At 38.1% G+C, this 24,684-nt stretch overlaps 1 protein-coding gene across 8 annotated transcripts; it reads right to left on the reverse strand.

The window, feature by feature from the left end:
• Positions 1-1,290: 1,290 nt before the first annotated feature.
• On the reverse strand, positions 1,291-24,287 carry SPDL1 (spindle apparatus coiled-coil protein 1). 8 transcript variants are annotated; one of them, XM_055718857.1, is made up of 14 exons: positions 24,171-24,287; positions 23,561-23,618; positions 22,281-22,329; positions 20,256-20,439; positions 17,949-18,125; positions 17,439-17,633; positions 16,981-17,130; positions 16,219-16,317; positions 15,220-15,330; positions 12,476-12,616; positions 10,826-10,935; positions 9,389-9,576; positions 8,112-8,457; positions 1,291-2,177 (listed from the first exon to the last, which is right to left on the reverse strand). In XM_055718857.1, exons 4-14 carry the CDS (start codon positions 20,412-20,414, stop codon positions 2,030-2,032), a joined length of 1,824 nt encoding a protein of 607 aa, XP_055574832.1. In that variant the 5' UTR covers positions 20,415-20,439; positions 22,281-22,329; positions 23,561-23,618; positions 24,171-24,287; the 3' UTR covers positions 1,291-2,029. The 8 variants fall into 8 exon arrangements, with proteins under 8 accessions (XP_055574832.1, XP_055574826.1, XP_055574827.1 ...); XM_055718851.1 differs by lacking the exon at positions 1,291-2,177 and having other exon boundaries at positions 2,184-8,457; XM_055718852.1 differs by lacking the exon at positions 1,291-2,177 and having other exon boundaries at positions 2,184-8,457; positions 20,256-20,442.
• Between the last annotated feature and the right edge of the window lie 397 nt (positions 24,288-24,684).

The following is a 24,684-nucleotide window of genomic DNA, read 5'->3' on the forward strand; positions in this document are numbered from 1 at the left end:
CATGATTTCTTCAATGTAGTATTATTTCAAAGTCAAGAAAAATAAGAACTATTCAATGGATATACATCAGTTCCTGTAATATCATGGAATATCTTAATAAAAGTTAACAAGACATAAGATATCCTCAGTTTATAGAGACCTCATTAATAAGAGACTCAATATTTGGATAGATAGTAAATTTCTTAGATTGATGAAGTGATGCAATTAGATTCTACAATGCATGGATTTACAATTACTTTGTTCAACAGCAACAGGCAACAGGCCGTGCCTAAATTTAGGTGGAAATGGACTGATAACAAGTTCAAACTGCACTGGAAAACAACAAGCCACATAAGCTCATTTAAGTTCACTTTACCACATCTTTAGTCACCTCTGCCGTGACTCAGAATGTTGCAGTTCAGCATGTTGAGATAAATGACTGACAAGGTAATGTCACCCACGTGCATAGTCATAGGTAAAACTCCAGTCATCACTTCTGAACTGGCACAACTCTAAACAACATGTCCAAAAAGTGGAGACAAGTACATTAAACAGATTCATAAAGAGACATGTAGTTCATAATTCCTCCAAAAGCTACCGACAAAATTGTATGGAAGAGATTGCCTTGCCCCCCACCACAAACCTCTAACATTCAGCATCATGTTCCTACAACAGATGCTTTAACTCAAAACTCTATTTGTAAGGTACATTTGTATACAATCTAGAAGTGTTCTGGTGGCGGTGGAGAGAAAAAAATTAATAAAATCAGTCAGCACCACTAGTACAGCGCAAGCTACCAAATGAAACTGCAATTTGACCAAAGCTGTGACAAATAATTTTAAAAAAATCTTTATATAGCATTTTTACCTTTACTATCTCAGTGCTGACTAGCAGTATCTGACCTGAGTTTGAAGTTTACCTGTTTAAATACAAAGATATGTTGGGAGTCTTGGATTCCAAAGCACCAATGGAAGTTAACATAGAGTGTATCAAGCTGTCAAACCTAAAACCCACCGGGTTGTAAGATTCTTCCTCAAGATTTTTTTTCCTTAATGGATTTGAAAGGAGAAGCCTTAAAAAGCTTTCATCTTAACTACTGAGTTTTTTACTCAGAAAGCGGCTAACCCATTCACTAGAGGGAGCTTAAACTGTAATATAATGAATCAAACGAAGTAACCTTAAACTTCCATATAAATGCCAGTGTGGGAGAGATATCAATGGAACTAGCTTAAATGCTCTCTATTATTCAGCAGGAAGCACCATCAAGTTAATTTTTATCTCCTAAGAACACAACACCACACAGCACACGCATTACAATTTCTTAGCTTTTATTGAATAGTAATATTTTTCTAAACATAACTTTTTACAAAATACCTTACCTCTCAATCAAAAAATGGACAGCTTTAAATAAATATTTTCTCTTAAATGTTATAGAGACTACATTTTAGAAAGGAAGAGAAAGAAAGGTTTATTTTAAATATTAGTAAAAATACAAGAATTTATGGAGTTTCAAAAGAACAGTCCCACAAAATGCATAAAAAAATTCACATGCACCTTTGCAATCAGGTCAGTCTGAAAGTTGAACAATTACCCATTGGGGGAAAAGCGTCAAGAACTCTGAATCCTGGAACTGGAAGAAGGATCACATGACTTAGCAGACTTCTCCATAAACACTGTCTAGTCTGTCTTGCTCAGGGTTGACCCCTATCCCTATCTTAGCATATAATGAAACTTCTGTAACAAATTCTTATATTTTAGGATAGCACTGTGCTTCAAACAAATAACAATTAACACATGGCTAGAGACTTGGCCAAGGTTCAAGACAAGGCAACACTTCAGGTCATTCTGCCAGGGAACCTAACAGGTGCCCGGTGGGAAGTTAGAGTATCACAAGAGCAACACTCATTAATGCAATCATACTCTTCATAAAACAAGGCAGATCAGTATCTAAGTGAGGAATCTGTACATCTATGTGTGATACAAGTTTACTCAGTACTTCCTACTGAAGCAGGACTCCAAGTTGTTCAGGTTGCTTCCAGAAACGTACTTTCTATTGCTGAGCGCATTGTACTTCAGAAGTTGGCTTAGGACATACATAATATGTTGTGTATTTTTTCTTTATTTTCTTCTCAGGCGTGACATTATTTTCTTTCGTATCTTCTTTTTCCGTAGTTTCAAAGCTGGATTCAGCTGTTAACCTACAGGCAAAGCAACCATTCTAAATACATATTTAGTTAATAAAAAAACAGTGCTAAAGTAAGAGCTTTAAGCAAAATCAACAAGCCAAGTGGCATACAAGACCATCCACACACAAAGACAGAGGAAACAGCATTTAAGGGTAAAACAAGACGACAATGAAGTGTTTTTACATCAGTCCTATTCACATGTCATCACTTAAAAGTATAGGCTTCCCCCCACCCCCTGCCACATGCCGAAATGTTTGGTAAAAAGATTACTGGAAGCATTAGCTGGTTGGAACAGCCTTTGAAATAACTAAGAAAAACAGTGGTTGTGCCATGCACATAAAGGAGATCAAGTCCACAAAAGCACAACTCCAAGTGAAAAGTCCATCGCATTTGTATTATGTTGCTAGAAGTCAAGAATTTTGCTTTAACACCAAGAAAAGGACTACAGCTTGATGCAACTACCCTGGTTTCCAACATAGTTCTGCACTGCTACTGCCTTTATCTTAATGCCTGAATATCTGAAAAGAAGTTGTTTGAAAGAAATGTTCAGGTTCCGCATCATTTGTCCACTGACAGGTTTTAGTTCTGCTAAGAACGTAAATGGGAATACAACTGCCACATTGCTGTTAAAGAGGGAAGTTAAAAACCAGTACCGAGACACCTAAGCACCATCAGATGCTTTGATTATTTAAGAATTACTTAAAAAACTACAAATGTGTCATTAGAACTAATTGATAAATAATGGCATTTACTCAACCAAATCACCCACAGCCATTTGACTAGTACAATTATTTCCACGGCAAAACAAGTTATGGGAAAATGGAGTTCCCAATTAAACATCACTTTACATACCAGCAGAAATTATATGCCAGTTGCTCACCATACCTGTCGAAAGCAATTCTCTCTAGTGACCATGTGGATTTCTAGTGCTGTCAAGAGCCTCCAGAGAGCAGCCCAAAACAATCTACCGCTGCTTTCAGTGGCAGTTTTTCCAAACAAGAATAGCTCCTACCCAGTTATTAGAGATCTATTTGCGATACTGAGAGATGCAGATGAAATGAGGACTACAAAAGGAGCTGTAACAAAAATGTTTGGGGAACATAGCTACAGATTCACACACACACCCCCACTCCTCAGTTCATCTTTACGCACAGATTATCAAATAAACTATTCTTATCCACTGCAAGCAACCTGCATATTATTTCCTATAAGCACTGTCTCAGGCTAAAGAGCAGTATGCTTTGCTGAGCATCTCCTCCAGGTCAGCGGTGTTTACTCCACCTTTTGCTCTGCATTAAATCCACACATATAATTCCGAAGACTAACCATTTTTTGTCCATAGTCAGCCTTCCCCCAGCTCCCTCCATTTTCGATGTGCTGCTACTTGCAAGTAGCCATTTGTTGGTGGTTACAACAAGAACCCATTACTCAAGGAAGGAGGAAAAGCATATTCTTAGTAATTGTCTTCTGGTCTACAGCTCAGCCTGTGCTCCCCTGGCAGCTGTAACTAGGGATGGAGAGCTTGTGTCTGCGCATCTGTTCCTAGGGTAGAGTCTCTCCATTTGACCCTCTGCTCTTCTGCCTTAGAACAACCTCTGTTCAAGGCCACCAAAACCAGTACTCTAGTGGCCAAAATTTCCAACAAGAATTCCCTATAAAAACACAGAACAAAGCAAGAACTCAAACCGAAAGGCCAAATAAACATTGAATTGACAAATTATGTTCCAAAGCAGCAGAATGAGATTTATACAAAATACTCCCCTTTTACAGTATTGGGTAATTCTGTTAGCATATAGTGTAACAACACTGGAAACCAAATTCACATCAGAAACATCACATTCTTTTTATGAAACTAAGCAGCTATTAGAATTAATTATTTGAAGAAAGAAAACAATAATCTTTTTATGCTTTGAATACACACCAAAATGTTTATGCAAGTCAGCATAACATAAGCTAACTTCCTAAGACTAGAACTATACTAATAAATACCTAATTTATCAGGGGTGTGACTGACCTGTGTAGATAAAACAAATAAGCCATTCCATGTATGCAAGCTACACTTCAGTTAATTACAGCTTTCATCTGGATCAGCAATAGATTGCCATAATTTGCTTCACTTATAAAAACCTTAGTTTATGGCAGTGAGTTTATGGCATTTCAGAAATGCCTGAAAATTCAAATAATGGAGCTTTAATGCGACAACGAACAGACAATCCAAGAAAATCTACTCTTTCATTCTGAGTATCCTGTAGTTGGTCTGCAAATGCTTCAGGACCAATTATTCTACAGCCTACAAGTTGCTAAACCGTGTTTTCATTGCCATACTGAATTTTTTTTTTTTTTTTTATAAAATACAAGTTTTACTAATGTGTAATAGATCATGTCTACAGGCTGGTACATATAACAAGGGACAAATGAATGAGTTCATTTAACAGACTCCCAAGTTAAAAGCTGAGCATCTTGTTCTGAAATCAAGTCTCATGGAGTTAAAAAAAATCAGCCAGTCCATATCGTAATCCTTTTCTACTAACCTTTGCTATAACACAGGAGCAGAGTGCTATGAACCAACCGCAAACCTTATTCCGCCTGTGTCACTCAGGGAGGAGGCAGCAGAAACTGGGAATGAGGGACCGAAGTGGAGCCCGAGAAGGGGGGCTGGTGTTAGGGGGAAGTTGTGGTGGGTTTTTTTTTTTCCTTTCTCACTGTCCCATTAGTTTTAAATGGCTATGAACTAATCTTCCCCAAATCAAGTCTGTGTTGCCCATGACCAATTGATACCTCATCCTGTTCAAGTGGGGGAGTGAGAGCAGCTGGGTGGGCATCTGACAGCAAGCCAAAGTTAACCCACCACAGTCCTCATACCAAGCCAGCTCACAGACCACCCCTTACAGCATCATCACATTTCATGAAGAGTTGCACAGGGAAATGGATGGCTCAGAAAGATGACAGTTAAAACACTTCCACTTAAAAAAAAAAAAAACAACACCACAACAAAAACAAATGCTCGTGAAACTACAACATGATTCTATCAAGTTTTGACTCTGTAGACTCCCAAAGTGAGATGTAATGGAGGTTCCTTCTACTCATTTGAGGAAGATCAACTAGTCTCATCAGATGGAGCTTTACTTCCTGAGGATGAATGGCATGACTAAAACGCCAGAGAGAATACTAGTTACCCAGACCTCCTGCTGAGCCAAATGGCTCTAGGCATTTGAACAAAGTCCAAATGAGGCAGATTTGGTCTATGTAATCCAACTCAATAAAAGAGCAAATAAGGTCTTAGGCACACAAGCCTTTCTTCAGATCAAACTAAAGCAAACAACCTCAAAGGTGAATGCAAACTAAGTTGGGCAGCAAGGGTCAGAATTTGCTGTTTCAGCAGTTAAGAAAAGCATTTCAATACAGGAGTGTATCTTTTTATTGACCAGTTGGCCTAACAAGAGCTATCACTACCTATAACCTTCGCATTACCTGAATTACAATAGCAATTGATAATTAATAATACTCACTTAAATATTTAATATTTAGATCTTTAGTCTCAACTAGTACATGAGTGTTGAGAACATACCATAACCTAATCAGTACCATCACCTAATGAAGTATTCCAAAGTTTACTGCCTTTACACTTTTGTAAGTATACACACATGCACTACAGATACATACTTATGGTGTTAGTTCAGTTACCTAGTTCTGCCTTGCTTAAATCACATTAGCAAGCAAGACCTCAAACAAGTGAATCTGTCACCCAAACAAGTACATACAGATCACTTCTGACTACTACTACATCATCTCTTAAGCTGACAAAGCTTTTCAAACATCATTTTCTAGAAATGAAGTTTGCAATCCTTTCACAGTTATTTCAGCTCTTTCCGTTGTCACATTTCATGGACTGATAATGAAAGAGCTACACTAATTATTGCACAAAAACTACTCAAGTTCAAAAAAACCCCACAATGACCACAATAGCCTTTTCAGCCACAGCATCACATTTTACTTAACCCAAGGTGAAACACTGACAACTACCCATCATGCATATGCCAATTTTTTTTCCTCTCCCAAATTCTCAATTTTCAGGCGCACATTCCTGCTCAAGTTGCCAGTATTTTTTGCGCCTTTGCATTTAACTGTATTCCTACACAGGGTCTGGCCACATCCATCACAAAAATCCAGAGGTGCTTGCAGTGTTTAGAAACCCAATCTCTCAAACACTCAGATTTTATCGTGACTTCTTATTTCACAATAAATCACAACAGATGAGGGTGTTAAGTAAATCCTCACCATTATCCTAACATCATTAACTGGGGATTTAGTAGTTCCTAACACAATCAGAAACATGAACAGAACGTTGTGCCTTGATTTGCCTTTCACAGGTTCATACCACCATTGCTTAAAAGCTTTTATATGGAGTTTTGTGGAGGTTTTTTGTCCTTGTGTTGGTGGGGTGTTTGTTTTAAAATCTACTGATTTATGTCTTGTTCCTTATTTCAACCAACAGCAACAGATGGAAGATTAGAACCCCCCTCTGAACTACAACTCCATCTTCCTCTTCCACTTTTTCCACTCCTTTTGCTTTCAAACATCAAAGTGATTTCTCCTCCTCACCCACTCTCCAGTAGGTTTACCCCTTCATCAGTTCACATAAACTATTTTCAACAACTTCCTACTGGCAGACACTGTATCTTCCTTTCCAAAAGAAATATGAGGAAATAAGTTAAAACTTTTCACACCCAGGTCACATGCTATCTGTTCTTCCGTGTTGTGACAATGTTCTGTACACGTATCGTCACTAAATTTTCCAGTCCTCCCTCTCAACTTGCACCACCCACATCTGACCTCCCTGATCCTTCCTCCTCAGTAACACTCCCGGCATATTTTGACATAGGTACTGAAATAGCTATTTCTGCTATATTCCATCCAGACTCTTTCAGAAGATTGTACTATTTAAAACTGTTAATTGTATCTAATGCAACCTTAACTGATCTACTGATCTGGGAGTCAAAATATCAATCCAATTACCTTTGAATGCCATTAATTTTTGATATACTGTACAGATTTCCATGTGTTACGCCTTAATCTTTGAAGCTACTGTCATTCTAGATTAAATAAACTATTTTTACTAGCAGACATTAGCAAGTCATAAGCTCAAAAACATCTAGACTATCCCAGATTTTTTCTCCTCCATAACACCTGTTTATGAAGATTACGAATATGAACAGAATACAAAAGCATCAGCTGAAAAAAAATAATCCGCATTCCTTTTACCAAGATAAAGAGGTTGGAGCTAATTACTTGTCTAAGTTAATTTAACATCTATCAAAAAGTAACTTAATTTCTCAGTTCGGGGGGAAAAATGATCTTAATTTAGTAGTAGTTTTGCTAATTATCAGGCATTCAGCTTACAGAAGTCAGTTGTCGGCCAACATAAATAGCATCATTGTCTATTATCCTGTACAATGCAAATTCTGTCAACTCAAGTTAAGAATTACTGAATTTAAATAACTTTCAGGCTTTTAGCTGAGTCTGAAAGTTGATGAGAGCTGAAATTAGGTAGCGAACTGAAGCATGGTACCTATTGCCTTTGTTACTTTGATATGTAACACCAGTGTGTGGCAGCTTTGAAGGGACCAAGAATGCAGCATTCCTATTTCTGAAGTCAGAGCAAACCAAGCAAGCCGTCATGCTATCTGCACACCTTAAACATTTGCAAGTAATGGGAAAATTATTTCAGATATTTTACAGTTTCAAGAGTCTTTTTCATTAGTCATCATTTTAGTCTTTCTAAAAGGTATTGAGATGTTCAGCGTAGGTAGCCGCAACTGAGGAATTACACTGCATGCAACACTGAGGAAACAGATAAAGAATTGGATAGCATAGTTCAGGCAGCGAAAGAAAAGAGATGCAGGTCTCTGCTGATTGCCTTGACCATAGACAGAAGCTGACACTGACCTGGGGGCAGCTGAAGTCAAGGAATTACTTCCACTCCCGCTACATGAAGTAGAGGCATCATGGTTGTCATCTTCACTTTTAACTCTCTTTCTTCCTCTTTCAGGTACAACTACTTTTTGCAGTGCTTGAAAGGCGATATTTATTTGTGGTGCTTCAAGAATACGTGTTTTTGGAAAAGGATCACTTTTCTCCAAGTTCTTGGAAGTTATCTTTGTTTCTTCCTTAAGTGGTGACTGAGTGAGAGCAGCTTCGCTTGCTGAAGTATTTTTGCTGTCCAAGTATTCAGAAGTAGCATCCACTGGAATGTTCTCTATCTCCTTTTTAATTTCAGTGTCTTTAAAAATTTCTAAGAAAAAATGAATATATTTTTTGTACACAAGCAAAGCTGGAGTTAGCTTGTCCACCAACATGTTCATAATAAAACTAATGAAGAACATTTCCCATGACTAAAGATCTTTGAATAGACAACTTAGATCCCTTAAAGGATGTCCCTTCATATAATCTGTTCTCAGTAAGAAAGCACCCCAATAGAAGTTAGCTTGAAGAAGAAGAAGAAAAAAAAAAGAAATAAAAATCTCTTTCTCCCCCACCCACTCTACCTTTAAGGCTTTCAGATAGATGCTCTGACCTACATGAATATGCTTAAGTATTTTATTTCCATTTAAAGCCTGCTGAGTTAAGCTCCCACAACTAAGATTTTAAAATTAAATCCTTTAGGTATGGACAAGTACCAAAACCAATTCACCCATCTGGTTCCCCATTTATCTTCCTCCATAGCTGCAACTCCCTTGTTTCTGCAGATAGCCAGGCATCAGCTGTTCTTCAGGATATTAACCAAAGCCATCAAACAGTTTTTCTTCTAAATGCTTCGCACTTATGACAAAGCTCCTATCAGCTGCCTACATGCACAAAGCTGGTAGTTCTCATCAACTGTGAGATACTGCTACTATTAGGAAAATCACCTCCTGAGAACTTGTTCCCACCTACTTCAAATGGTCACCTAGCTAGCCTATAAAGCCTCTGAACACTAATTCGTACTCTTTCAGTCTTCTAAAATTAGTATTAGTATACATATTGAAGTAAGGTCCTTGAGCAAGGTAGGGCTTTTACTACTTCAGCAGGTTTTGGACCAGGTTATTATCAAAAAGAGAGCCATTTAAAAATTAGTTTATATCTGGAACGAACTCAATGTCCTCCTGTCTAATGTTATTCAACTTGAAAGCTGAGAAGATCAGATTTTTACTTTTTTTCCCCCCATATGGAAAAGTAGCATTTACCTCCAGGTTCATATTTCATTTGTAGCTCATCCAGCTTAACTCGCAAGTTCATATTATCACTCTGACAAGCTTGCAAACGCCTCTCAATTGCAAAGAGTTTCCTTTCAACTTCCAGAACCCTTTGGCTTTCATACAGCGCTTTCATCCTCTGCAAGGATAGTTCATTTTTCAAGGTTTCTGTTTCCTTCCTGGGGTAGGAAGAAAATACAGTCACTCAGACATGGTTTCTTTTAATGGTTTTTCTTGTTGGGTTTTGGGTTTGGGGTTTTTTTTTTTGGGGGGGGGGGTGCGGTGGCAGGGTATTTATTTGGTTTGGCTGGTTTGTTGTTGGGGGTTTTTTTAAGTAAAGCAGCAGATACAGAATCAACTAAGCACTCAGTGACTTTACATAAAAGTCTTTTTATATTTACACACTAGTAGGAAATGAAAGAGACCTATTCCAGTACAAGGCAAGTTTTCTCTTGAACTTGACCTAGAGCAGTGAGTTTAGTTACCAGAGACAGAATGCTTGTTAAAAACAAAGCTGTATGCTGAACAATGCACACATGCATACATAACTGGTTTTTATACATAACTGGTTTGAGGAACCATTCCTAACCTAAAAATTCACTGTTTCATTGGGGTTTTTCTACCCTGTGTATAAATTAATATAACTACTTCTATAACTGACAATGCAAGCTTTACAGTGTTACTCTAAGCAACCAACACAAAAATAATTCTCTTAATACTCAGTGCATGTCCTTGCCTCTGTTTCAGAGGCCATTGACTTCCACATCATAAGCACTGAATCACCATTCCTCAATGCTCTTTAATTAAGGTACCCAGATCACACCAGTTTCTCCTAACAGCAACAGCAGCTAGTGACAGACTTCTCAGGAATTCCCATAGCAGACCATTACCTCCTGCTTCGAGTGCAATATTTGCATCTGAGGGCTTAAATACAGTCCTGAGGCCAAAACACTATGGACTTGCTAATTAATAGATATGGAATCCACTAGCCAAAGAATACATCTAAACTAAGTGGTCCCAATAAAACATTTCAAATGTTATTATCTGGCTATTTTTACAAAAGAAATACATTCAAGCCTATAGACTTTAAGAAGCTTCAAACAATTCCCTTAGAGGTTAATTTTTTAAAAAAAATTTAAGTTCTCATTTATCTTGTATCTAGTATTAACAATGTTTCTAGAAGAAACAGCAGTATGAAATAGTTCTGCTGCTATCTTTAGCAAGAACAAGAAAAATGACAAACAGGTCTCAGTCCTGAATGAAGGTAAGACAGTTCCACAGCATTACAAACTGAGACAAGGAGCACATTTGCACATGCAGTCAGTGGACTACACACAAACAGTGACTAAAAAGGAAGAATAAGAAGAAGTGGCTGGAAGATAACCAGACTACAATGAACATCCAGGCCTCAGACCATTAAGTACGTACTTTGACTTGTCAAGTTTCAGCAGCAGTAAATCTGTATAGTAACCATCTTCTGACTCTCCTTCCTTTGGGCTACTCCTAGGTCTGGATTCTTCCATATTCTCATATAAAGTCTGACACACAAAAAAAAAAAAAAGTCATGTTGTCAAATAGTGGCCTTTCAGATGTACATTAGCTTAGCCCTTAGTTTTCCACACACTTCTATGGAGAAGACTCATCACAGAAACATTTAAACATACAAGAGAGCTCAGATCCTCTGAGTACTTCCTCATTTGTTACACATGTCAAATAACACTGAAACTTGACAGTTCTCTCATTGTCTGAAAGAGAATGAAATTTTAAAAGCAAGTTCTCAACCCCAGAAGGTTTCCAAATAGCATTGCAGAACAGTTATCTTCCTCTTTACTTGAAAATACAGGATATTTAGTTAACCCACAAGGAATTGGTTACAGCCTTTATTTCCAAGCATCAGCAGCTAGACCCCGAAGAAATACAAGCCTTGTTACCCAGTAGCCAGAATCTCAAAGCAAGTTACATCTTCTAGATGAGAAAACTGGTTAATAGTAAAGGTGCCATAAATGCAATAAACTCTCCATACAATACATCAGTACCATGTGACATTCTAGGGGTTTTGGTTTGTGTTTTTTTCTGAAAAGGCAGTACTCAGATTTAGTACTGTCCCACAGATCTCATAGGCTTCTGTCAGTCATTTGAGTACAGATACTTTTGATGGTGGAATCAATCATTTTATTTCCTGACACTACTTATTTATAGCAGAGAGAAAAATAAATGCAGATCAAGCTTATACACAAGCAAGTTAGGAAAGCAATCAAATGTCTCAGTTGCTTACTAAAACAGGTTAAGCCTAGTTTTATGCCACTTCAGTTAAGTGCAGAATAGAGGACACTATCCTGGAAAGCATAATGCTAATGCATAAGCTTATACACCTCAGTTTACATTCCAAAGCCATTTAAGAAAGGTCCAAATGAGTCCAGTCCGTAAGAAAGGCTACATTTTTTCATTCTGTATGCACACAAACATCAGTAACATTACAATAGTGCATACAAGTGTTTTCATGTATTTCACACCTTCCAAAACTTTGACAAGATACTATCAAGTTGCATAAGAGGATTGAAAAGATTGTTTTACAAGGATGATTAAGCAATTCAGTTTTTCTAGGAAAGAGCATGCTTCAACTGCAAAGATACGACACATTAAGGAAACAAATATCCAAGAAATCCAATATAGTTGAGAGACTAAAAAGTGATAAAGCTTAAGTACACACAGTAGAAGTATGAAACCATTACGTCCTTCAAGAGAAAAAAATAAAACAAAATCAGGTGTCATAGCAGAGTGGACTTTTACCAAGTGACTGAATTTAAACACTACCGGTAACTATATAAAAGAAGAAGGTGAAGTGAGAATTGTTTATCCAAACTGGGGGTTGGGTCATACAGCATTTTCTGCTTCTCTGAACCTCAGAAGCATATGTTCTCCAGCTGTAAAATGGAACTTGGGTCTAATTAAGGTACGAGTAGCCTTCGAAACCCTTCTCAAACCTGAACATGGCCTTCAGATAGCTTTCATAATTGCTTTTGTTCTCATGTTTTAGCTTCCGATTATGACTTTTCCACTGAATTACAGACCACATACCTTAAATTTTTCTAGCTGTCTCACTTTGAAAAGAAGGTCTTCTACCTCACCGTTCTTCTGTTCCACCATTGACTGTAAGCGTTCCAGCTGCTCATATTCTGCCTGAGAGACTTTCATCTGTAGCAGTGTAGCCATTTGCATCTGGAAAAAAAGGCAAAAATAATATCTTTACAATAAATACTGGGTTAAGTGACTGAAAATCTCAGTCTCTTACCCAGAACGGTTAGGGTACTTAAGCCTTGTCATTCTAATCCTGAATACAGAAGCACACTGGATGCTTAAACTCAGTAATCTTCACAGTTATCATCATAACACTAAAAATCTTTAGGACAGCTGAAAACTTACTGAACAGTAGTACTGAGGTGTCATCGCTTTCTCCGTGTTGACTAAGGAACCTATAAAACGTACTGTCAACGACACACACAAGATTTCACATTCAAACTGTAAACACAGAGTCACCTAGAACCAAACTACAGTTCAGGCTTGCTTATCAGAGCTAAAATCATCTATCAAGAACTCACTGGGGGAAAAACAATGACTTTTAAAGCTTTTTTGTTGTTGTTGTTACAGTTCAGGTTCTAAGGTACAGGTAACACTGAGTTTGCCATCTGTAATATTAATCCAAGAATTTCAGCTTCTACTCCTTCAGTGTAACACATCCTTTCAAGGAAAGGAACACCACCTGACATTACAAAAGGAGACGTTTATCAAAGAAGTCTTGATTTATAGCCAATTTTTCTGATGCTGTTACTGTAATAGTATCATAGCAGAAGGGCCTTAACACATTCAGTTAGAAGTGATACATCAGACATTTAAACAACTGGAGAAACAATATGCAATGCAGTAACGGAAAGACTTAGCAGGGTGTTAGTGGTAACTTTTTACCAGTCTTGCCAGTATGAATAAGGTAACACTGTAGGAGTCACAGAGAAGGGATCAACTGAAAAAAATTAGACTACAGATGAACAGAGAAAGCCAGAGAAGAGCATTTACCCTACAGAATCTCCTGTGAAGTAAAATATGTTGATTATTCTGTACACAGGCAAGAGCTAAAAAAATATTCAATCATCTCCTCCTCATAGCTTCTGTAAGACATAAGGGAGGTAACATTTTAAACCCTACTGGCTGACTAAAACTATTCTTACATTTCCCAAGCCTGCGGACACCTAACCTTTTCCCCTTTCATTTAAAAGCCCACTTGTTTAGTGTCAGAACTGCAAGTCACAGTTGATCTACATAAAAAACAAAGAACAGAAACGTTAAAAAAAAAAAAAAAAGAAGGGATACTGTGGGCAATACACTAGACATGGTAAAACTTTCACAGTACTGTTTACATTCTGTTCAGCAGTCAGATCTTAAGAAGTCATCAGCAAATACCACATTCAGACATTCCAACAACTAAAGCTGCAACAACAGTTAGCTATAATGTGGGAATCGGCTCCTAACTGAAAAGATCAGTTAACTATAAATTGAGCTTTCACACACAGCATTGCAATGCAACACAAAGCAGAGAGGGTCCTAGGAGAGATCTAAGATGGCAGCTTCAGCAAAATAGCTGTCCCAACAAACTACCCATCTCCAATATCTATACTGAAAGAAATGTTATGGGAGAAAATGAGTAAAAACTGAAATTCAAATAAAAACATTGAATAGAAGAACAGGGATACCAATTTGCCTTGGTTCCTGGTGAATGTCTTCAGTATTAGGAATGTTTCTATGACTATTCAATCAGTACAACTGACTTACCCTCACATTACAAGAAAGTTTCTGAAGAGTCTATTTAATCATTTTACTCACTCAAATCTCATGTATTTAGCTCCATCTTTAGCTCTCAAGGTCAGATTTTAGTAAAAGAGAATTAATTTGCTGGATAGGTAGTTTTCCCATCCTTTAAGAATGTCGTTTCGATTATTTTCAAACTACTTCTCCACAAAAGCTAGGTAACACAAACCTGTATCTTAAGTATTACTCATTATCATCACTCTTGCTGTTTAAGCACGCCTCTCAGACTGCAAAATGAAAGCATCTAATCTTGTGTTGGAAAACCAGAAGACCAACATAAAAAGAGTTGGCACTTTTGCAGCATCCCCTTTACGTTATCTTGTAAATCAGTCTCTGCTATTAGTTCTCAACACTGCTATTAGTTCTCAACAGTATTACCCAACAGGCTCCCATCCTATAGAAATGTAGTCTAAATTAAATAGTTCTGACAGAAGGTAGGACTTCTTCTCACACTAAAGATAGGGGAAAGCCAGAAATGTATGGACAAATATAAAAACAAGAAAGCAAAATTGGGGGGTGGGCCGAAACGGAACAATGATCAGAGGACCAAGTACAAGCCTGCCCTTTCCTTTACATTCTTTCCTGACAACCACTGTTAATACACAAGTAAATGATTCATGTAGTACAAGGATTAGGTAAGAAGAGAATCACTGAGACAAATCGAATGCTAGTTTGACTGACAAGAGTTGCATTTTACTTTTATCCATTTAAAAACAGTAAGCAAACACAGTGCCTTCAGATAACTTGGACTTCTAGGATAAGGTAGAAGCACTAATAGCAACAGAAAAACACCGAGTTACTGTTGAAGTCAAATAGCACAACAGTCTCACTTGTTTTTTCTCCCATTTCCCTCCCCCCAGGCTACTACATCATAACAATCATCAAATCCTCTTGCCTGTGTACTAAAGCATTGCCTCACCAGACCCCAAGGAAACCCTGGAGTATTACAGTAATGGTCATACCTTCATTCTTTGCAATTGTTCTCTAGTGAATGCATGCTGTTTTTGTAGTGACTGATATTTTATTTTCACACTGATCAGCTGTCGTTCCATTTCTGCCCTACGGTCCTCCACCTACAGAACATTGTTAACAATTATTACTACAAAAATTATAACACTTGTCACTTGGATGATGAGTTTTACAAGGAGATGTTGCCAAACAACTGACGTTCATTCTACAAATACTGCTTTTCCAGCAACAATATTTGAAAATATAAGCTATTACCATAACCTCCAAGATAAAAGTTGAAGACTGCTGTAGCAGCTGAAGCCCAATCAGTAAGGCACAATGGGGTTTTTTTGTTCTTTTGATATCAAAATAAAGTAAAAGAACATTTCATATGCTTCAGTGTAGCTGCAAATAGTTTTGTCCACAGGCATCAGAACAAATAGGGTTTTTAAAAAAAAAAAACAAACAACAAAAAACCCCCAAAAAACCCTGTGTACCAATTCAACCCATTTCCTGGGTTTTGTCAGGAAACAGAGTAACTTCTTACGCATTTAACAGCAGCTAAACTCTTATTCTAAAACCCTCCCAAATGTTCACACATCCAGACTTTTTCAGCATGTTTTTAAAAGACAGCTTTTATCAACATTTTTTATTATTTCACATACTATCTTCCGCATTAAAGAAGGCTTACCAGCTCAACAAAACTACTTGGAGCTAAGAGCGGCAACAGAACTGTCACGAACCCTCACTCCCAACTTCTATATTGATAGCCAGGTAACTTAAAGTGATTCCATTAAGTTTATAAGTCCTCAAACTCAGCGTGCACATAAAAACTGTTTTCCATAGCTCAGTTCCTAGATAGTTCAACACTGAAGTAGTATTTGAGGAATAAAGATTCATGCTGGCCAGATTAGGTACAGATACTCTACTATTTTCAATGCAATATAAGAAATAAAAAGTCAAGGAATTATTTCTTCTCTGTATATTCTCAGTTATCTGTGACATAATTGTACCTCAGCAAAGAGAGAATTGCCTTTACTTGCAGGGTCCAAAGATTGTTGCACTGCCTGATCCAGCTGAACCTGAAGCTCTTGATTAGCTTCGTGAGCTTTCTGGATTAAAGCAAAGAGAATCTTAGTCACTTAAGCATCTGATGTACTGCATATATGAATGAATCAAATAGCTTTACCTCTTTTTCATTTCCTATACCTTCAGCACAGATTATATTGTACTGCAGTACTTAAACCATGCATACAGCTCTACACAGAGACAATCGATTTTGTTTCACTAAAAGGCTTAACATTCCATTTGTCCTTCAGGACAAAAGCACAACTCAAATCTTTAAAGGGAAACTTTGATATTTATCAATGGATCAGTGGTATTGAGACTATTAGCCTTGCTGTGTTTTTTTGCCACATATCCTCTACTCCCCAGTACAAAGCTTTCCAAGGCATTCAGTAGGAACTTAAAATAAAAAATGAGAATTGTACCAGTGACCTGTGAGAAGGTCCTGCTGCGAGGCAGAACACTGCCATGCAAAGGGTGTCCATACCCAGCCTTCCACAAAAGAAAGGCCAATATAGACAGTATTTAGCAACAGGCAATACCAAACATTACTAGCCGATGTCCTTCCCCCACCCACCCTCCCAACTTCTTTTTCCCCTCCCTCCTTCAGAACTCCTCTCACAAAACTCCTGGTGTTTCACTGACAAGTTAACCACAACTTGTGGAAGTCAAAGATTATCTACCACTGTTGAGTAAAATTAAGACAATACCTCTAACTCATTACAGTAATAAACAATTTCTTTTTCCCTTTCTTCTTTTTCTCCTTGTACACGCTCCAGCTGATTATGTAAGTTACTGTTTAGGAGTTCTAATTGTTCTTTACTGTACTGCAGCTCATTCAGCTTTTCTTCAATATTGGCCTAAACAACAACAAAAAAATCACGTACATAATAAAAAGATTTTAAAACAATTTTTAGAAAAGCAGGCCCAAGTGAACCAAACAGGTCTGTTAGTAGTAATTACTTTCAATACAAATTATTATCTTGAAGTTATATTAAAATCTAGTTAAGGCTATTATTCGGTCTGTGCATATTGTCTTACTAGTAAGCCAATCATAAAGGAGCAATATACATAAAGCATCTAAAAATGAAATAATGAAATGAGCAAAAGCACAGGATGTTATCTTTAACTAGCCTATATTCTAAATAATTAGGTATTAGTCACACACCTTCACACTTTCTAGTTCAGTGAGTTCTATCTGAAGACTGAGCATTTCTGAAGACATGGTCTCATGTACACGTTCAGACATCATATGTAGTTCTTCTGATTTGGCAGCAATTATTTCCTTCTGATGATCCACTTTGTGTCTCAATTGTTTCTCCGAGAGTCGGGTTTCATCTAGTTCTGCTTTCAGGTTTTCCAACTTAAAGACAGTTGACAACTAAGTTGTACGATTTTATAATAAGTTCTTGAAAAGCACAATACTTTTGACACTGTTCTAATTACAGAAAATGTCTTAGAAATACACCTTACGAGTAAACTTTTAAAAACATCTTTTGAAGTGTGATGTAATTCACAACATAACTATGCAGATGTTTGTTAAAAAACAGCTAAACAAGCCCCTCTATATTATAACTATTTATTAGATTTCATTGGTATTAAGTGTGCAATTATGAGTTAAATACATAGTCTTTAAAATCCTATAAGCAACCTTTTAACTGTTTATTAGTTGCCAAACCTTGTTTTTAAGGTCACTGATTTCTCGTCCATAGACTCTAGCAAGCTGTTCTTTCTGTTTATCCAGTTGCACATTTTGCTGTTGCTTAAGGGACTCGCATTCAAAATTCAAGCTTTCCAACATTCGATTCTTGAGATCAATTTCTCTTTGAAGAGAGTATTTGTCTTGCTCAAATTTCTGAAAGAAATAACATACTAATAAACCTAGAGGTAATATTCCTAAATGCTTAGGGAACAACGTACTAAATACAGGGTCAGAACCAACACAATAAAAGCCTGAAACTTGTAGCTCATTCAACCTCTTTTTGTAGTCCGAATTGGGGAATTGTCATACTCATGTTCCAAAAAAACCCCCAAAAACTGCTCTCAAGTTTTACAATTCATTTGGTTGGGTAATATTGCCTTCCTTAGGGAAATCGTATATTTCTTTGCACCCAACATGAAGGGTGCAGGCACCTGTTTTGCAAGTGTGACAAAGAAATTTAGCAAGAGCTTACATGTCCTTTCTACCACCATTGGACACAATTATATTAAAAACTGTTACAGCCCATCCAGTGTTCTCCTACTGCAGAACAGCTGGGTTCAGTGTTTGGTAGGAACATCTGAATTGTTTACTGTTTTTAATAAACCCCATCAACCCTTCCAGACTGCAGGATTCCTTTTTAATCAGCTTTTCTCTATGCCCAATTGTATATGTTTGCTAATTATAAAGGGCAGCTTCATTTTACTCTTCCATTCAGCTAACAGTTAATAAGAAAAAGTAAGAAGAGTCTTGAAAGTAGAAGAGGTAAATACCAAAACCAAATCAATTTAAAGATGCAGGATTTTTTTTTAATAAAATAATATTAAAACACAAGCCAGAATTAAAAAAAAAGGCACGTAACAAAACTAAAAGCTGCCAGGTATGAAATTGACCTCTGTGGCCTGAACACCAGCGTATCAAAGACATGCTTTAGCTCTCACATATATAGGACAAGAATTTTAACTCAAAGACAGTGCACAGAAAAGGGTTGGGAGAGCAGTGCTGGCCAGATCCAGGAAAGGCAGAAACATCTACAGACTTCTACAAAAAAGTAGATTTTTCTGAAAGTTTCTTGTGCCTGCTGTTAAAACTTACACTTGTGTTCACAGTAATTGCTTTGGCTCTCAGATTCCAAAGAGGAGAGCCACAGCTTAAAAAGCTCAAAACAATCTGTTGAATAACCATAGTTCCCACACAAGATGTTATTCTACTGTATGTAACCACATAATTCCTTCCTTTTCCCCTTGTAATCAGTTACTAACGGATCTGATTCACAGTAGCTTAGCTCATAACTTTGTTCTAGCCTATAACATAGGATTACAACCTACGGATGCAGCTTCACAACACAGTAGCTACCATCTCAGGCAGTCAGCAGAAAAATATGATCCTGCCCTGCCTTCCTTACGACTTGTGCTTTCCAGCTGCCTATCTTGCACTAACCTTACCAACAGCAAAACTGATCGAAATAAGTTAGTGTTCATTCAAAACAGCAGGGTACTCTCAACTCTCCAGCTGTTTAAAAACAAGAAACAAACACCAAACTAAAAACTACAACAAAACCTCAAACATTTTAGCTGTATCACAAGGGAAAGAATGGATACACACCCAGAAACAGGCTAAATTAAGAGAAACAGTATTTCTGAAGCACGGGGCGACTGAAACCAAACAAGTATCAAAATTAAAATGTTCATGACAAATGGAAGAGACTTTTCCAATTAGAATTTTCTTGAACAATTACGAAGAAGAAAACCAGCTGACTAAATAATAACTCTATATTTCAACACTACACTACTCTTTTCTGAGCTGTAAAGAAATGTACTAATAAATTCAGAATCCCTCAGTATTTAGAAAATTGAAAAACTTCACTACAGAAGACAGTAATTTTACACTCTTGCTGCTAGCATTCCTTTTACCGCTTCACATGATAACAAATCTTACAGGGCAAGCATGACATGAGTTAATTGCTAAACATGCCCAAAACACATGCTCTAAAACAAATTTACTTTAGCACTTACTATTTGTTTTACGTTAAGGGTAATTAATTCTACATGGTACTGAATACTTGATGCATAATTAGCTATCAAATCCTGTCCCAGTTAGATAAAGTTATGCCCAATACCTCAGAGCAGAAATAAAAAGGCCTCCCTACAAGTACTTAAACTAAAAGGGTTTATTAAAATTATACTAAACTCTAAAAGAGATTTCAAACACCTGTGATATTCAGAAAATAGTTAAAATAAAACAAAGTTCTTGACTGCTTTTTCTACTTCATGTTTAAAACATCACCTCAGTTTTCTCAGTCAATTCACGGCGTGCTTGATCCAACTGATTTTGAACTTCACTATGGGACTCCAACAAATGCAAGCCATATTGTGCTGCCTTTCTTTGCTCATTCTCTGCTTCCCTCAGTTGTTTTTTCAGATTTAAAATGGTCTCTGTCTCCATGTTTCTTCCTTTTGTTGCTTCAATACTGCTAACACAAAATGATGAAAAAAATATATTGAAGTTACAGCAGTTATTCTGGAAGAAGTTATTGATTTCCTTCCTTGATCAGGATTCAAGGATATATTTTTGCATTACTACAAGACAAAAAAGATAGCTCATGAACAAACAGTTCTGTGACCAGTAAAATAATAACTATTTCTCCATAAACTTGGTTAACATCTGACTATGTCATAACTAATAGCATGCAGCAAAACAACTCCTGCGTACCCAACCTGGTTTCCTAGCACGCTAGGACCAGAGTTAATCTAGTATATAGCTATCTTGCCATATACAAGAGAAGGCTAGGAAAGAGCTTTGTAAAAATACTTATGCTTATCACCAACTATTTCCTCCAGTATTATAAATAAAGCCACACTAAGTATAGCATTTCTCATGTACACAAATAACACTTAGGATTCATGTAGGCAGCTATGTTAGCAGGATAGTTTACCCCTAATAAGATTATTTGGGATACAGAAACAGATAAAGGTAGTTGAAGGCAAGAGTCAGAAATAGAAGCCCTGTTAAAATATATGGAATTTTAAATCAGGTATTTTTATTCATTTATATTAAGTGTTTAATGGAGTCTTTCATGACTGTTTTCCACTTTAAACATCAGTTGCTACAGGTAACCTAAATAACCATCTCTTTGTCACATGTTTCAGAAAATTCACACATTTCTTTGAATCGGAACAAAAGACACAGGTAAAGATAAATGTTGCAAAAAGTTAAGGCAAAATAAATCCAAACAAACAAAATACTTTTAAAAATAAAAGGCAAGTCAAATTAAAACCATAAGCTTGTATGACTGCTTGCTCCCAAATCTACTAAACCAGCACACTGCAAAAAATCCTATTAAGACAGAAAATGCTAAGCTACTCAGGCTTCTGAACAACATAAGCCAAGAGTTCTTTCAGAAGGTATGCAGTAACAAAGATATACATATATATATATATCTGCAGCTGATTTTTCCAAGCCAGGGTGGTTCATAACTTCTATATAACTTCAAGATTAAAGTAGTTCTTCACTGAAGACCTGCTGTGTTTTTTCTTTTTACATAAGCAATTTAGTTATTGCCATTCCTTACTGGCACATACATTATTTTTATGAAAATTAGCAAGATGTTGGTTTTAATCAAGAGCAACTTTCACAGCTCAATACAGGAAAGTTTATTTTTAAGAGTCATTTTTGTAACATACAGCCTTTGGTTTTTTTGATTATTTTTTTTGGCTAACTTTTATTCAATATGGGTAACTCCACTAGGACTTTTTACAGGAGTTTCCTGTAAAAGAAAAATAAATTTAACATGCAGAAGTACATCATGCCAAAACTGTGCTAATTCCTTTCAGAAGTACAAGATAGAAATTATCATATTCTGGTTTTTGCATTGTTCGTCACTTGCTGTTGTTATCCAGGTTTAATGCATACAAAGAGACTTTACCCAGCCAGGCTCCAAACCATCACTTTTTCAACATTAACCACTGCAACACTTCAAATACTGGTTTTGCACACTTATGTTAACATATGCCAGTGAAAGACAGGATTTTTGCAAACCTAAAACTAAGAGTCAACAATTACCCATCCAAGGACGGTTACAATGTATACCATTTAACCATCAAATTTTAACAGTAGGATGTAGCAATACAAATATATAGGCAACCACTCCTGGTGTGCATTATAAAGATTAATCCATCCTAATTTCACTTCATGAACAGTATTTTAAAAATAGCTTGACTTTCTTATCAAACGGTATAGAGGCAACAGAGCAATATGATTGCTCCTAGCTTACTAAGTTACATTGAGTAACATTTTTAACTAACGTTTTACCTCAGAAGTCCATTTAAGTCTTTCTTGACCTTCTTCTTCTACTCCACCTCTAAAAGAAAGAAAAAAAAACGCAGTAGTTGTCTAGTCCAGATGAGCATAAACTGCCATTATAGCACAGTCCTTCATAGCATTTCTTTTTGCAGAAATGGCTTAAGGCCTGTGGCTGTCTCATGAAAATGCAGATCACAAGCTAAAACCCCACAGAAATGCAAATCTTATTCAAATCTTAGTTGAGGCAGCTGTCAGATAGTTTACAAACAGCCAGACCAGGCAATATTGCCAAAGGATAGATACTCTGCAACTGGCCTGGGGGAAAGTAAACTGGCAACACCCAGGGTCACCTTCTCCTAGCATACATAATTTTTAAGGGCTGTTCAGGGATTTTTATCTTGCTCCCTACTAGCCCCATCCATATCTTTTCTATGTTCTCCTCCAGTTTCACATACAATATCTTTGAACTCCTAATAAATCATTTGCTGGATGACATAAAAAAAAAAAAAAGACCTTAGGCTTTTCTTTAGTTTTATAGCAGAAGTATGAAGCAAAAGAGAAATAGCTTTCCTATTCACACATTCCTTGCCAACTACTAGGGGAAACAGCAAGTGTGCCTTTCGGAGCACAGACATCCTCCATTTTTTATTTGTCAGTTTTGAATTAAATCGATCGGACAAGTCCAGGTAGCTCTGCCCACAAAGCCGTATGTATTGTTATACAGGGAAGTAATTGCCTGCAATTTAGTTACACTTTAGGTCAAGTAAACCATCCTGAAAATAATGTTTTAAGATAAAATAAACTGGTAGTAAGGTGAGCAGGTGGGGGTGGAAATAATAGAAATCAGTCTCCATTTGGTCTACCAAGAGTTACAAGAGTTACTCACTTTTGACCAGCTACCTTCAAACATTTCATGATGCATTATTCTGTGCTGAGGGGTCCAGACCTTGAGTATTCAACCATTTAAGTACTCACTGATAAAAATAATAGGGTAGGATACCAAAAGGCGCTCTCCTGGCATGCAAACTTTTCTCTCCCGCTCTACGACTGTTCTTCTAGTTAAACTGCTATTCCTAAGGGTGGTTTACAGTATGTAAATAATAATTTAAAAAATTTAAAAACTAATAAAGAGCTATTCCTAACGGCCACATACTTTCTGATTTATTCAGAAGCACCTGCACAGTCTTCTGATCACTACCATCGTTAGCAAGATCGTTTCCTTCCCTTAAGGCAGGTATTCCCATCACAATTCAATGCAGTTCCTTAAACAAGTCCATTTCTTCACCTACCGTGTTCCACGCTCAAGCTGAAACACTGCAGGGCTATACAACTTCCACAAAACACGCTCTTGGGTGGGCAAATATTAGAAAAAGAAGAAGAAAAAAAAAACCAAAAAAAAAAGAAAATCGGATTACAAGCTGACCTTTCAGTCGGGAGCCGGTAAACCCGCGGCTGGCTCCGCCGGCGCTTGGCTCGCACGGCGCGGCGCCCTGCTCGCTGCGTAACCCCCGCGGGCCGTTACCGCGGGTCCCCCCACCGGCGGCCGCCGCGCCCCCGCCAGGCCCTGCCGAGGCAGCCAGGCGATGACTCACCCTCGGGCTCGGCTTCGCAGGACATCGTCCCCTGCCCATACTGCCACCCCAGCGGGCGAAGGGGGCGCAGGGCGGGTGCACTCCCCCGCCGCGGCACCTCAGGGGCCACAGGAGAGGCGGCACGGGCAGGCGCTGGCTGAAGGAGGCCACGGATTCCCAGACGCCGCAGCACGAAAGGTGGGGAGGGGGACAGGAGCCCTCCTGCACGCACACACACACACCCCCAAAACACGGAGCCCCGCCGCTGCAGAGAAGCGGCCACGAAGCCAGCCCCAGCCCCCCGGAGAGAAGACCCGCCCCCCCTTACCGGAGAGGAGAACCCCTCGCAGCGCCCACGCCGCGCACCGCTATCCCCGCCCGCCGGCCGGCGCCGCTCCCACAGTTCAAACGCGCCTCCACGACGCCACCGCGCCAGATCTCGCGAGAGCAGCTGTACCCGCCCCGCCTTTTCCGTTGGGCTCCGGCGCGCGTGCGCGTCTGAGGGGCGGGGTGGGGATCGGCGCAGCCGCGGGGATCTTACTCCTGTGATACGCGTTAAAAAGCGGTTCCTCCTTTACGCTGGGTATGGTATGGAGTATGTATGCAGGTAGTGGCAGTGTGGAAGGGTGTCTGAGCAGAGACAACGGGAAGTTTTGCGATAAGAAAAGGAAGGCGGCTGTTACCGGCTCTCCAGCCATACCTAGCCAGAGCGCAGGAGGCTGGGGGTTTAAGGGGCATGCTTGGCTCCGGAGGCGCCGACTATGGCACCTCATTCAAAAAAAGTGCACAAAGTCATGAGAGTCAAAGTATATGGAGTCCTACATATTACCAAGGAAACCTGT

Source organism: Falco cherrug, chromosome 8 (genome assembly GCF_023634085.1).
Source record: "Falco cherrug isolate bFalChe1 chromosome 8, bFalChe1.pri, whole genome shotgun sequence".
Classification (NCBI taxonomy): domain Eukaryota; kingdom Metazoa; phylum Chordata; class Aves; order Falconiformes; family Falconidae; genus Falco; species Falco cherrug.